Source organism: Erythrolamprus reginae, chromosome Z, assembly GCF_031021105.1.
Source record: "Erythrolamprus reginae isolate rEryReg1 chromosome Z, rEryReg1.hap1, whole genome shotgun sequence".
In the NCBI taxonomy this organism is placed as follows: Eukaryota; Metazoa; Chordata; class Lepidosauria; order Squamata; family Dipsadidae; genus Erythrolamprus; species Erythrolamprus reginae.
Genome location: NC_091963.1, coordinates 5274709 through 5290727, shown reverse-complemented (window position 1 = coordinate 5290727; position 16019 = coordinate 5274709). Strand labels below are relative to the sequence as shown.

General features: G+C 46.3%; 1 protein-coding gene across 2 annotated transcripts in view; it reads left to right on the top strand.

Moving 5' to 3' along the window:
• The window catches only part of MINDY4 (MINDY lysine 48 deubiquitinase 4), a 103545-nt gene extending 88148 nt beyond the window's left edge, over positions 1-15397 (top strand). For both annotated transcript variants that reach the window (XM_070728027.1, XM_070728028.1), the window contains one exon: positions 13722-15397. In XM_070728027.1, coding sequence (XP_070584128.1) covers positions 13722-13770 — 49 coding nt within the window. In that variant the 3' untranslated portion in view covers positions 13771-15397. The remainder of the gene's footprint in view (positions 1-13721) is intronic.
• The last annotated feature ends 622 nt before the right edge of the window (positions 15398-16019 follow it).

Here is a 16019-nt window from a genome sequence, read left to right as displayed (position 1 = left end):
CCAGGATTGTTAGTCTAGTTTCGTAGGATATTCTGTTTCGAGTGGAGGAGTGAAGGGCTCTTCTGGTGAAATATCTTTGGACGTTTTCAAGGGTGGCAATTAATGAACCAGGTAAATAACGAAGACACGTTTGTAGCAAACAATAGTTTAGTCTTCAGTGCAAAATACCTTCTGCTTCAGTCTTCTATATACAGTGATACCTCGTCTTACAAACCCTCGTCATACGAACTTTTCGAGATATGAACCCGGGGTTTAAGATTTCTTTGCCTTGTCTTACGAACCTGTGCCCGGGTCTGTGGGCTCTCTTACTGCGCCTGCGCTCTCTGACTGCCGAAGGGATTCCCCTGCCTTGTGACTGTCACTACCGGGATTTCCCATTTGCTTGCATGGGAATTCCCTGCCCCCTTTTGCTTGCACCTGAGGCGGGGAACGCCGGAGCTGCCCCATTTCCCTGCCACTTTCCCCTCTAGCCCTCCACTTCTTCGGCTCCCCACAGCCGCCCCATCCTACTGCCAAAATCCCCCCTAGCCTGCCGCTTCCTTCACCCCATCTCGCTGCTAAAATCACCCCTCCAAAAGCTTCCTATCTTGCCCCAGATTCCCCCAAAAATCACCATTCCAAAAGCTTCCTATCTTGCCCTAAATTCCCTCCAAAATCGCCACTTCGAAAGCTTCATATCTTGCCCTAAATTCCCCCAAAAATCGCCCCTCCAAAAGCTTCCTATGCCGCCCCAAATCACTTCCAAAGTCTTCCAAACTCCCCTCTCCTTTCAAAATGCCTCGTTTCTCCTTTCTGCCTTTCTTCACTCCATTTGCCTTCGTTAGGACTTTGATTTGGGTGGCATAGCAAGTGGCTGGAGGGGCGATTTTTGGGGGAATTTAGGGCAAGATAGGAAGCTTTTGGAATGGCGATTTTTGGGGGAATTTGGGGCGGTGTTAGCCTTCCTTACGACTTTTATTCCTCGCTTCTCCTCGCTGTCTGTCTCCACTCCGTTAGCCTTCACTTTGTCCACCCGCCGCTTTTTCTTTAAGCCTTAAAGATTGGATTTTCCTAATGGGTTTGCAGGCATTATTTGCTTTTACATTGATTCCTATGGGGAACAATGTTTCGTCTTACGAACATTTCACCTTACGAACCTCGTCCCGGAACCAATTAAGTTCGTAAGACAAGGTATCACTGTACAGGAACCTTACTTTAGTATATTCAGCTTATTTACAAGTAGATACTAAACCGATCCAGGTTACAAGTAGACACTAAACCAATCCAGGTTACAAGTAGATACTAAACCAATCCAGGGTTCTTCGTATCACAGCTACTACTCTACTCAATGTTTAACTCACACTCAAACTGCTCCAGCCAGCCAACTAACAACCACCACCATCAACAGCAAACAACAGCAGACAGAAAGAACATGGTGAAGTTGATTTGCATCTTGTAACACTCTGGCCCAATCAGGTTGTAGTTCACACCCTATGACTCAGCATTAGCATGCTTACATTCTACTTTTTACCTTATATGGTAACACAATGAAATATCACCCGGGATTGCTAATCCTCACAGTCCATTCTCTTCTGAAGGCAACTTCTGTTCCTTTGGTTTCTCCAAAATAATAATTAATAATAATAATTTATTGGATTTGTATGCCGCCCCTCTCTGTAGACTTGGGGCGGCTAACAACAATAAACACAACATGTACAATCCAATAATAAAAACAACTAAAAACCCCTATTATAATACCAACCATACACACAAACATACCACGCATAACTTGTAATGGCCTAGGGGGAAGAGCTATCTCAACTCCCCCATGCCTGGCGGTATAAATGAGTCTTGAGTAGTTTATGAAAGACAGGGAGGGTGGGGGCAGTTCTAATCTCCGGGGGGAGTTGGTTCCAGAGGGCCGGGGCCGCCACAGAGAAGGCTCTTCCCCTGGGCCCGCCAAACGACATCGTTTAGTCGACGGGACCTGGAGAAGGCCAACTCTGTGGGAACTTATCGGTCGCTGGGCACCATTTTTTAAAAAATAGCCCCTTTTCCTTTGATTTCTGAACCTTTGTTCTTTTCTTCTTTCCTTTGGCTTTTCGTTCTCAGCATTGGTTTTTTTTAGTTTTTACCTTTTGCCTTAAAATTCTGATAAAGTTGTTATTATTATTCGCTTATAAAAACCAAGAATGGCATGCTTTACAAGGCTGATACGTTTGGCTTTAGTTAAAAAAGGAAAAAGAAACCTCCTATGCCAAGGAACTGAATTATTTCTGCATTCCTTCTATTTGCCCAAAGAATAAAATCCTCTTTTTCCAGAAAAAATAAATCACAGTCCTATACAAACATGATAATCATGTACAGCTTCTCCTACCACAGTCGTGACGGTTCAGACCAGCGGTGAAATCTACTTACCTACTGGCAGTGATGGGCTGCCAAATTTTTACTGCCACACTGTGGGCGTGGCTTATTTTGTGGGTGTGGCTTGGTGGTCATATGACCAGGTAGGAGTGGCTTGAAAGCCATATGACCGGGTGGGAGTGGATTGACAATCATGTAACCGGGATGGCTTAAAGATCATGTGACTAGGTGGGAGTGGCTTACCGACCAAGATAAGTTTTCAAATAAGTTCTCTTTTTCAGTTAACTCAGATTATTTGAATAGCCACAAACAGGACAAACGTTAGACAGCGTTATTTGTTGAGGAGCAGAGTAACATTTTAAGGCGTTGTACTGAACCCACAAGGTTCAGTAGGATAACAGGTTAGGCAAGTAGCTCAATTTTCTTTAACTGCTGTAAAAGTTCAGGTGCTTGGACTCTTTTTCAGTTGATGAAGTCATGTTACTTGAATAGCCACAAAAAGGACAAATGACAGACAGCATTATTTGTTGAGGAGCACAGTTACATTTTAAGGTTTTGAACTGAATCCACAAGGTTCAGCATGATAACAGATTAGGCAAGTAGCTCAATTTTGCTGTGAAAGCTAATGATTAGATAATGATTAAAATGATTAACGCATTTATGCATAAAACATACTGTTTAATTATTTCTGATTTTAAAAGTAATTAAGGATCATACTACAGTACTAGAGAAGGAAGGACAATTAAAAAACATATTAAGTATTCAATAAATAGTGCATAAACGTACTACCCCCGTCCCCCCTTCCTTCCCCTGTGGCGGCAGTAGCCCATTATTGCTTACCGGTTCAAAAGGGTGTGTGCATGCGCTCTCTTGTGCTTTTCCAACCCTCTATGCATTCACGGAATGCTTTGCGCATATGCAGAGGGTTAAAAAAAATAAAATGGCGGCTGGGCGGAGCCTCTTGCTCTTGCTACTATAGGTTCTCCAAACCACCAGCGGCTGTTGCTTACGGTATGCCCAGACTGAGCTGAACCAATAGCATTTCGCCTCTGGATCAGACAGAAACCTGAACTTTTTTCCGCTTTGTATGATTTCTTTAAAAAAAAAAATTAGAAGTGACCAAGCAGGGAGGGGAAAAATCACTGCAGCTGAATTCGATGCCTGTGAATGGGTGAACTGTGTATGGGTGAACAGTGCGATCAGGCGGTAGGGAAAGCAAGTAGAATGCTTGGCTGCATAGCTAGAGGTATAACAAGCAGGAAGAAGGAGATTGTGATCCCGCTGTATAGAGCGCTGAAGAGACCCCCGTTTGGAATAATACTGTGTTCAGTTCTGGAGACCTCATCTACGAAAAGATATTGATAAAATAGGACGGGTCCAAAGACAGGCTGCAAAAATGGTGGAAGCACAAAACCTATCAGGAAAGACTTCATGGACTCAATCTGCATAGTCTGGAGGACAGAAGGGAGAGGGGAGACATAATCGAAACATTTAAATATGTTAAAGGTTTAAATAAAGTTCAGGAGGGGAGTGTTTTTAATAGGAAAGTGAACACAAGAACAAGGGGACACAATCTGAAGTTAGTTTGGGGAAAGATAAGAAGCAACATGAGAAAATATTATTTTACTGAAAGAGTAGTAGATGCTTGGAACAAACGTCCAGCAGATGTGGTTGGTAAACCCACAGTGACTGAATTCAAACCTGCCTGGGATGAATATAGATCCATCGGAAGATAAAATACGGGAAATAGTACAAGGGCAGACTAGATGGACCAGGAGGTCTTCATCATGTATCTTCAAAGGGTTCAGTTAAGGTGGCAAGCCGTCTTGCCCAGAAAGGCTGAGTTCTTCTCCTGCCCCACTTTCTGCCTCTTTTTCTGCCTTCCCAAGAAAGATTTCAATAGCGTTAGTCAATTTGGCTCGGCTTGAAGCTGGGGGCCATAAATAAGCATGAATGGTGGGCTTGTTAAGAGAACAGTCGGTTGGGGGGGTCAGGAGCCTCCGTCCTGCAGGCGAAAGGCGCCAATTAGGAGATGCCGACTAAGCCCTATTGTCCAGGCCAAGGCTACAGAAAAACCCCGGGCTGCTAAATGACAGTAACTTGTTCCCTCCAACTAAAATAGTAAAGCAGGCTAGCTGATACGTGCAACGCCATCATGGATTCTGCAGAGGGTTTAAATGCTTCCCGTCCATGGGAGAGAGGAGTAGCCGGGCAAGAACACAGTGTGCAGGAATATATTATGTATACTTTTGGCTTTGGTTCTTTTAATAGATTTATGTCGCGTGTTTTTCATCCAGAGAACAAACCTCGGGAGGATCTTTCCTGGCTCAGAAAAAACATTGTGTGTGTGTCTGTGTGTGTGTTTAATATTACAGGTACTCCTTGATTTATGACTGTTGCGATGGTCACAATAACATTGAACGGCCCATCTATGAGAGCTGCCCAGAAAGTTATGCACCACATTTTTTTTCTTCAACAATTATTTATTGAGCACAATGAAACTTACACACAAGAAAGAATGATGTTTCTTCTACACTCCCTATTTTTCCCCGTAATCTCCGTCCCGTTCTATGGCTATATATGCCCTGTCGGTACCACTCCTTGTTCTGGTCACAAAGCCATTTCTGCACTGTAATGGCCTCACCCTTTGTGCCCAGCGACTAACCGTACTTCCGTCGACTGCAGATTCTCCACAAACTGTCACACAAACATTTGTGAAGGTTCCCAACAGTTTATTTCTCTGCAGTGAGAAATTCAATGACGACATGCTGCTTTAACAGTGCAGTCAGGCGGTAGGGAAAGCAAGTAGGATGCTTGGCTGCATAGCTAGAGGTATAACAAGCAGGAAGAGGGAGATTATGATCCCACTATATAGAATGCTGGTAAGACCACATTTGGAATACTGTGTTCAGTTCTGGAGACCTCACCTACAAAAAGATATTGACAAAATTGAACGGGTCCAAAGACGGGCTACAAGAATGGTGGAAGGTCTTAAGCATAAAACGTATCAGGAAAGACTTAATGAACTCAATCTGTATAGTCTGGAGGACAGAAGGAAAAGGGGGGACATGATCGAAACATTTAAATATATTAAAGGGTTAAATAAGGTCCAGGAGGGAAGTGTTTTTAATAGGAAAGTGAACACAAGAACAAGGGGACACAATCTGAAGTTAGTTGGGGGAAAGATCAAAAGCAACATGAGAAAATATTATTTTACTGAAAGAGTAGTAGATCCTTGGAACAAACTTCCAGCAGACGTGGTAGATAAATCCACAGTAACTGAATTTAAACATGCCTGGGATAAACATATATCCATCCTAAGATAAAATACAGAAAATAGTATAAGGGCAGACTAGATGGACCATGAGGTCTTTTTCTGCCGTCAGACTTCTATGTTTCTATGTTTCTATGTTTGTAACGTACATCGCTTATAGATGCCTATTTTGAAATACTGCTGCAGCTACGCTGTCTGTCTGAAGAAATACAAAATTTACACACGCACTCTGGACAATTCAAATAATGTATATCTAAAGTTTCACATTCGTACCACTACTGTAGGCTGAGAAAAAAAATGTGATGCATTACTTTCTGGGTGACCCTGATCTTTTTTTGCAGCAGTTGTGAAGTGAATCTTGTAAACATTGTAATAACACAGTTGTTAAGCGAACCAGTTATTTACTTGTTTTGCTGCAAACTGGGAATAGATGCTGGTTTTTATTATTTATTATTGTTCTATTTATTTTTTTTCAAACAAGTACAAGATAACAAATACAGTGATACCTCGTCTTACAAATGCCTCGTCATACAAACTTTTTGAGATACAAACCCGGGGTTTAAGATTTTTTTGCCTCTTCTTACAAACTATTTTCACCTTACAAACCCACTGCCGCCGTTGGGATGCCCTGCCTCCGGACTTCTATTGCCAGCGAAGCGCCCGTTTTTGCGTTGCTGGGATTCCCCTGAGGCTCCCCTCCATGGGAAACCCCACCTCCGGACTTCTGTGTTTTTGTGATGCTGCAGCGGAATCCCAGCAGCGCAAAAACGGGTGCTTTGCTGGCAATGGAAGTCGTCAGGTGGGGTTTCCCAGCGAGGGGAGCCTCAGTGAAATCGCAGCATGGCAAAAGCACAGAGGTCCGGAGGTGGGGTTTCGAGGACTTTGGTGTTTTTGCGATGCTGCGGTTTCACTAATGCTCCCTTCGCTTGGAAACCCTACCTCCAGACTTCCATTGCCAGCGAAGCACTCGTTTTTGCAATGCTGGGATTCCCCTGCAGCATCGCAAAAACACAGAAGTCCAGAGGTGAGGTTTCCCATGGAGGGGAGCCTCAGGAGAATCCCAGCAGCGCCAAAACGGGCACTTCGGCTGGCAAAAGGGGTGAATTTTGTTTTGTCTTACAAACTTTTCATCTTAAGAACCTCGTCCTGGAACCAATTAAGTTTGTAAGACAAGGTATCACTGCATAGGAATGAACATATACTGTGATACCTTCTCTTACGAACTTAGTTGGTTCCAGGACGAGGTTCATAAGGTGAAAAGTTCATTAGATGAAACAGAGAAGGCCCGTCCTCTGCAGTCCCGCCAACCTACATTGTTTAGTCGACGGGAACTGGAGGAGGCCGATTCTGTGTGATCTAATAGTTTTAAGCATGTCTTAGAAACATAGAAGATTGACGGCAGAAAAAGGCCTCCTGGTCCATCTGGTCTGCCCTTGTACTATTTCCTGTAATTTATCTTAGGATGGATATATGTTTATCCCAGGCATGTTTAAATTCAGTTACCGTGGATTTACCAACTACGTCTGCTGGAAGTTTGTTCCAAGCATCTACTATTCTTTCAATCAAATAATAATTTCTCACCTTGCTTCTGATCTTTCCCCCAACTAACCTCAGACTGTGTCCCCTTGTTCTTGGGTTCACTTTCCTGTTAAAAACACTTCCCTCCTGAACTTTATTTAACCCTTTAACATATTTAAATGTTTCGATCGTGTCCCCCCTTTTCCTTCTGTCCTCCAGACCAGTGTTTCTCCACTGCTTCTGGAAGGAGAGTCCAGGATGGGTTAACCCTCAATCTTATTGGTTGAGACTGAGTTATAAATTAACATGTTAATTAGGCACCGCCCCTTGCCTGCCCCCAAGGGCTCAGTTTTTAAAACTCAGTCATTGGAATGAGACCTATGAGTTTTTTGCTTAGTGATTTAATGTGATAATTAAGTACATTTAATGTGATAATTAAGTACATTAAAATGAATATTTTTACTAACATGTTTTCTTTCTCTTTTCTACTTTACTGTTTTTCAGATGCAGTTGCCAAGTAGGGGTCTCTGCCCTCAGTGGGCACCACCCCCATCGTTTGTCCCTGTGGAACCTCTTCCCTCAGAGGGTACCGTTTCGAAGGGGGACTCAGCCTCAGGTCCCTGACCTCAGCGGTCAGACCGGGCTGCAGCCGAAGGTGGGGGGGGTCCGCCCCCCCCACTGGGAGGCTGTTTGGAGGAGCTGGAGGGTCGAAGCTTCCCTTCCAGGCTGCCTAGGAGCGGATCGCCGCATAACGCCGCTGCCGCCATCGTTCGCCGCCAGCCGATCAGCTGTTCGGCGCTAGGAGCGGATCGCCGCCGGAACGGCCGCCGCGGCCGCCGCGGCCGCCGCGGCCGCCGCCGCCATTCGAGGCAGAGCCAGGGCCAGGGAATAAGGCCCCTTGTTGCAAGAGGCGCGCGCGCGCGCGCGCGCTGAGGACCATATGTTCGGCGGCCTCATTAACCAGCCTCCCATATGATCGGCGGCTCCCCGGGCTACAGGGGATCGATCGGCCGCCGCGGCAGCAGGCATTTCGGCTCGGGGACCTCAGGCTCTCTGTTAGCCGCCGGGGGATGAAGGGCAACGGCGATTGCCGCCCTCACTACTCGCGCCCGCCATTTTGGATTACATTTCGGGCCGCGTAACGGTTACTGCCGCCATTTTTTTGAAGGAAATTGGCGGGAACCCCCCCCCTGCCTCCTCACTCTCCTCATAGTCCTCCTATCAGGTTGGAGGGATGGCATGAGTGGGTGGAGTCTTCGTGGGCAAAGACCGTTCGCCATTTTGTGGAAGGAGAAAAAGCCTCGGTCGGTAGTTTTTACTTCACCGCAGAGCTGTGTTTGGTCAATTGCCTTGTTTCCTGCAAAGGATTATTCTGTGAGTACCATGGAGCCAACTGTCCCCGGGCCAGAGAAGGTGGCATGCCCAGATGTAGTGGCTAAGGCCAAAGATAAGGCCAAATCTAAGCCCAAATCGCAGGGGACTTCCTCCTCAGCTCTCAGAGAAGCCGAAAGGAGGATTCAGGCACTCGAGCAGAGGTTGGAGACTGTTTTCCAGGCCCCTTCCCTGTCTACAGGACCTATCCCAGGCCAACTACCATCAGGAGCCTTAACACCATGCTCCATGCCTCAAGGGGATTTGTTGCCAGGCAGGGATTGGTCCCCAGATCGCCAGCTTACTCACCAGGCCCCAATGCCGGTAAGCAGGCCAGGGTCTGCCAGCAATACCAGGCCTTCATGGGGTTTTTCGCCTCAAGCAACTGTAGGCCCAACTGCTTCATTCACCCCCACAGCTGCTGGACTCAGGAATCAGAGTGACACCTGGCAGAATTTATCTCCTGCCCTGCAGGAGATGATTACCAATGTATACTCACAAGGAGTAGCATCGGGGGTGCAACAATGCAGCCAACAGCCCCATCAACCAGGCCGGAATTTGTGGTCTGCACCGCCCCTTTCAGGTTTGGAGTTCTCAGAGGGAACATTACAGGAGGACAGCGACAAGGATTATGACTTGTCAGATGATGAGACAACTCCTGAGCCACCTTCAGTGGCTGGACTCTTTAAGCCTGCCTTGTTCAGGACTTTATTACACAAGGCAAAACTAGCGGTGGATCTCCCCGGTCCTGCAAAAGCCGCTGACACACCAAGGTCAACTATCCTACTGACAGAACCCAAACCTGAAACAGACCATATCCCGGCACCAGATATATTCATACAAAACGCCAAAAGACCATGGCAGCAACCAGCGGCAGCTCAAGGCCCTTCAGCGTTGGAACGCAAATTCTATACCTGTGATGAAGAGCTGGAGAATCTACTCCAATTTCCACCAATTGACCACCCAGTGGTAAACCTGGTGTCTAATGCCATGGTTCCTGCTGAGTCCGGGGATAATTTGAAACCCGAGGACAGGAAAGCAGAGATCCTCCTCCGGAAATCGCATGCCATGTCTGGATGGGGCTTTCGAGCAGCGGCCGCTGCTTCCTTCTTCAATAGGGCTTCCATAGCATGGATTGAAGAAATGATGTCAAAACTGGGACCGGAAGATGGTAGGCTGCGGCAGGACTTGAGTAAACTGCTAGCCGCAGCGGAGTTTTCGGCTGACGCTACTCTCCACGCTGCCAAATTCTCAGCGAGAGGGATGGCCACAACGCTTTCATCCAGACGCCTGTTGTGGCTAAGGAACTGGCAGGCTGACACCAAATCCAAGTGGCGCCTGGCCTCCTCCCCTTTCCGCGGCGCTGACCTCTTCGGGGAGGTGCTGGATAAAGTCCTTATTGAAGATAAGGATAAGAGGAAGGTTCTCCCCAGGTCCAACAGGCGGCAGGACAGGCGGACTACACCGTACAACAGACGCCAGTCCTTTCGTTGGGACAACTCCTCTGGATCAGGCCACAACCAGCGGCCATACTCGCAGGGCCGATTCAACCAGCCCTCCTCCTTTCGAAATGACCGGTCAGGGTTCCAAGACAGAACCAGAGGATATCAGCAGGCTAGACGCCCATTTAGAGGCACTAGCCAGAGGGGCTTCAAACGCCCCAAATGACTCTCAAGACGGCCAACCGTTAGGAGGGAAGCTCCGCCTTTACAGCTCATTCTGGCGAGCCACCTCCTCGGACAAATGGGCTATAGCCACGGTGTCGCGAGGCCTCCGATTAGAGTTCCTTCAGCCCCCGCCCAACCGTTTCATCCAGTGCCCAACACCTCGGGACCCTGCCAAGAGTCAGGAGTTGTTTCAAGAGATAACACACCTTTTGCGTATACAGGCCATAGAGCCGGTACCGCAGAACGACTGGAGAACCGGTTTCTACTCAATGATCTTTACTGTGCCAAAATCATCGGGAGGTTGCCGTTTGATCCTGAATTTGAAGCAACTAAACCTGTACATTCTGTACAGGAAATTCAGGATGCACTCGTTGCAGACCATCCTGACGGCAATACGCCTCCAGGACTTTTTAACATCACTGGACCTGAAGGAGGCGTACCTGCATGTACCGATTTATCCTCCTCATCGACGGTTCCTACGTTTTTGTGTCGAGGGCGTACACTACCAATACAAGGCCATGCCATTCGGCCTTTCTTCAGCGCCCCGCACATTCACCAAGCTACTGGACGTCCTCACGGCGAGCCTGCGCGCACAATCGGTGCGTCTAATGGCCTATTTGGACGACATCGTGATCTTGTCCAAATCACGTGCCCAGGCTCAACAAGATCTCGCACTGACGATGAGGACCTTGACGGAGCACGGCTTTACCATCAATGTGCCCAAGAGTCAGCTGATTCCATCTACCACACTCCTACATCTGGGCTCCATCATCGACACGACTTCGTGCATGGTGTACCTCTCCCCAGAGAGAAGGAAGAACATAAAGTCTCTCATATCATCCGTCCGGAGAGACAAACGGTCATCTCTGGCCTTTTTGTCCAAGGTGCTGGGGACCTTGGTCTCCTGCATCGGGATAATTCCGTGGGCCAGACACCACATTCGGAGCCTTCAATGGTTTCTACTGCCAGCCCAGAAGGTTCGGACCAGCCATTCCACCATGCGGGTTCGTCTTCCAAAGGAGGTAAAGGACTCTCTAGCGTGGTGGGTCTCCCCAGCCTTGTGCCGTGGACTATCGTTCAGCACGCACGACCTAGTCACTCTAACTACAGACGCCAGTCTCTCGGGTTGGGGAGCGCATATTGGCCAACAGTGCGCCCAAGGCCTCTGGTCCAAGGAGGACCTCAACCCGGTAAACATAAACTTTCTGGAGCTCAGGGCAGTTTTCCTGGCTCTCCAGCACTTTGTTCCTTTTCTTCACAACAAACATGTTCTGGTCCTGACGGACAACATCGCGACCAAGGCCTACCTCAACCATCAGGGGGGTACGAGGTCGCGACGTCTCATGCAGGAAGCCTCGGCCCTTTTCACCTGGGCCGAGAGGAATCTGGCATCATTATCAGCGGAGCATATCGCGGGGGTCGACAACACTCAGGCCGATTGGCTGAGCAGGACCACTCTCGACCCGACAGAATGGAAACTGGATTCGCGATTGTTCCAAAGAATCACGGAGATTTTCGGTACGCCTCTGGTGGACATGTTCGCGACACACACCAATGCGCAGCTCCCCAGATTTTACACCCGTTTCCCTTCGCCCAGGGCGGAGGGAGTAGATGCTCTCACCTCCCACTGGCCGCAGGGTCTCCTCTACGCCTACCCGCCGACGAAGATTCTACCGAAGGTGGTGGACAAGATATTGCGGGAGAGGGCAGAGGTGATTCTGGTCGCTCCGTACTGGCCACGCAGACCGTGGTTTTCGGATCTAGTGTCTCTTTCAACATCCCCACCGTGGAGGATCCCGGACACAGAGATATCCCTCAGCCAGGGATCGGTCAATCATCCGGAACCCCAATGGTTTCAACTGACCGTCTGGAGATTGAGCGGAACAGGTTGAGGGGACATCATTTACCTGATGACATCATCTCAACGATACAGGCGGCTCGACGACCATCCACCTCGAGAATATACCAGGCCACCTGGTCAGCCTTCTGTAAGTTCTGCCAGGAGAACAGTACTGACACGGAGGCGGCTTCGGTGTTGCAGGTATTGGGGTTCCTCCAGGCGGGTCTGGATCGGGGATTAGCCCCCAATACCCTCCGGAGACAAGTTGCAGCCTTGTCCACAATCATTAGAACAGGGGAGCAGCGATCCTTATCTTTCCATCCTTGGGTCAAGGACTTCCTTAAGGGCGCTGCAAACACTCATCCTCCCACAATCCATCGTTTTCCATCGTGGGACCTGTCGTTAGTGTTAAATGCATTGACTGGTCCACCGTTCGAGCCATTGAGGTCCATACCACTTAGGTTCTTAACGATTAAGACAGCCTTCCTGGTGGCTGTGACCTCGGCTAGGAGGGTTTCGGACATCTCTGCGCTCTCTGTACGTTCTGATCTTTGTATATTTTATCCTGACAGGCTAGTCCTACGGTTAGATCCAGCGTTCCTGCCCAAGATTAACTCTTTATTCCACAGGAAGCAGGAGATAGTGTTGCCTGATTTTTGTGCTGGTGGGAATCATCCGTTAGAACTCAGGTGGCACAAACTGGATGTCAGGAGAGCCGTAAAAATTTATATTCGACGGACAGAGCCATTTAGGCGGTCCGAAAGGATGTTTATTTCTTTTTCACAGACTAAATCAGGGCTTGGGGTTTCCCCCAAGTCAATCAGTCGCTGGATTCGTGAGTGTATTGCTGAAGCCTACGAAACCACCACTCAGACTCTACCTCAGGGGATCACTGCTCATTCCACTCGCAGTGCAGCCACTTCAGCAGCCTGGAGGACCCAGGCTTCGGCTGAGGATATATGCCGGGCAGCAACGTGGTCTGCGCCTTCTACCTTCATCCGGCATTACAAACTGGACACGTATGCCTCAGCTGAGGCTTCCTTTGGGAGAAGAGTTTTGCAGACGGTTTGTTCTACTGTTAATCCCTGAATCTGCACTCTCCCACCCTTGGACTAGAACTGGGGCATATCCCATCCTGGACTCTCCTTCCAGAAGCAGTGGAGAAGAACCGTTGTACCTACCTGAACGGTCTTCTCGATGCTCTGGAAGGAGAGTCCAGACCCACCCAAGTAATCGTTTGATTCAAGGGATTTGGGTTGTGTTTTGTCTAATCGTTATGTTTCATAAGGGTTCAATAAAATTGTGTTGGATATTAATGACTTCGTTTTTTAAAACTGAGCCCTTGGGGGCAGGCAAGGGGCGGTGCCTAATTAACATGTTAATTTATAACTCAGTCTCAACCAATAAGATTGAGGGTTAACCCATCCTGGACTCTCCTTCCAGAGCATCGAGAAGACCGTTCAGGTAGGTACAACGGTTCTTCCCAACCTTGGAAACTTGAAGCATTCACTGGCTGGGGATTTCTATGAGTTGAAGTCCAATTATCTTCAAGTTGCCAAGGTTGGGAAACACTGCTCCAGACTACACAGATTGAGGTGATGAAGTCTTTCCTGATATGTCTTGAGCCTGGCTTTACAGCAATTGTTCCAGTTGAACAGCTTTTGGGATTCCAACCAAAATGAATTTTCTGCCTCTTTGTGTCTTTTAGGTGGAAGGGGGCTGTGGTCCACTGGAATGGGATAGACCCCATTTTGTGACCGACTTCTTCTAGCAAAACTGGGCTTTCAACCCCAAGAGGGAACCCGGGCATTTCTCGTCCCTGATCAGATGCAAACCTCATCGAAGGATCTTTTCATTGTGGACTCTCCGTACACCTCCTGGTGGCTTTCTAAGAAGGTGGCATTCCCTCTCTTTTAGAGCCTGCAACGTTTGGAAAAGAGAAGGTCACCCCTGAACCAAGAAACAAAGAAACAAAAAATAATAAGAGAGCAGTAAATCTGTCGACATCCCATCAAACTCCGGTTGCTGAATCCCTGCCACATCCTGTGATTATATTGATTGAACAATACTGATGGCAGCCCTCTTTCTTGTTTTTTTTTGTTTTTTTTAAAAAACAACAACAACGAGCGATGACAACAATCTCTGTGTCCATTTTAAAGTTGGGAAGCCGAAATTAAACAAAACACACACAGTCACACACACAAAAGAGAGCAATTAAGCACTGGTTCCCAAGGATATTTCTTTTGGGTAGCCCAAAAATAGTTTGGAACAAACAAACCAAAATCACTGCCGATTCTTTTTTTTCGTGTTGTTTAAAAAAATGATTGAATTGTCATCTATTCGGTCCTTGGAACTCTTGGCTACTAGAAAACTAAACCGGTAGGGCCATCTCTTCTTTTAATTTCTGTAACCAAAGCTTGTCCTTTTAGACTCACTGTCGTTTGCCAAGACAGTTCTGGCCCTGTAGTTCTGTTTTGTAGAAATACAAAACAAATTGCGGTCTATTTATTATTTTTTTCTCCGTGTTTCTGTTTGAATAGATCCTACCGGAGTTGCTCTCCATACATGAGCTTGCACTATTTTCACAGCCACGAGAAATTTTAAGATGTGTGGACTTCAACTCCTAGAATTCCCTAGTTCAAATACTGAAGTTGACTCATGCCGACGGGAGAATTCTGGGAGCTACCATCTTAAAAGTTTTCAAGATTTAGAAAAACTATCCAGGATAATCTATGCCCCAACTTTACTGCAGTGATGAAGTTGATAACGGGAATTATGTCATAAACTACCAGGTTTTTCTTCATCACCATGCAAATGTTGACATATTTTACAGATAAATCAACTGATAGCCCAAATAAATTCTGGGAATTTTGGGGCATGCGATCGAAAACCTAATTTGGCATCAAAGTGATTCGTGTTTTTTTATTACAAAAGCTAAGCTATAATCCTCTTGCTGGCTGGCTGTAGGAATAAAATGCTCAAAGAGAATAATTGGTAAATTCTTTCCTGGGCTCAGTAGGTGTGAGAGGCACAATTCTGGGCAAAGGAAAGTAATTAGGTGGAGCCACCCTGGATTTTGAGAAGGGACAAGATAGGAAAAAAAGATAAACAATATGCTCCTTTCTGTGCCTTAATTTTCAGAACCGCAGTAGAACCACCTCTGCATTTTTTTTCAGTCAGATTTCATCTTGAACTTCTTATCTCATATTCCCCCCCCCCCCACACACCTGTCACAGGCACGTTAAAAAAAGATTGCAAGACTGTTGTGTATAATGTAAGTAGTGCATCCTGGATCTTCCTTTCCTCCATTATTGTAGATTTTAAGCGAGTGTACGGAACATTATGTGTCGATGTAAATAAAAAAGAAGGCTTAATATGAAAAAACCCGGACGTTTTTCCTTTTTTCCTTTTTTTTGGAAAACATTTATTTACAAATATAATACAAGGTACATAGAATACATAAAACATTACATCCAATAAGAAAAAAAAAGAAACCTATATATTAAAATAAAGGCGTGTACAGGATCAGTATCTATATTCTTCCAAAACTATGTTTTTATCAAAGAAGAGGGGGAAAAAAGAAACAGTTTGGGGTTTTTTTTAGACAGTCAACTCATTTAGTAAATCATAACATTATCTTTTTTTAAAAAATATACTTTATTAGATTATATTAAAAAAAACAGGGAAAGGGGGGATGGGAATACAAAAAAGAAAAATAGGAGGGGCATGGGGTAAACAGTATTTTTATACAGCAGCTTATATATATTGTTGTATATACATTCCAAATATTTGTCTATATGTAATTATTTTGTATTCAATATTCTTATTTGGATAACCTTATAGCTGTAGTATTTAATAGTCCAAGGGTGATATGGAAAGGAAGTTGGAGGAGGGATAGAAAAGAAAAGAAGAAGGAAAGGAAAGAAAGAAAAGAGAGAAAAAGAGACGGGGGTAGTACCTGCAAGCTAGCAGGCATATGGATTGTGATGACTTAGTTTGATTATGT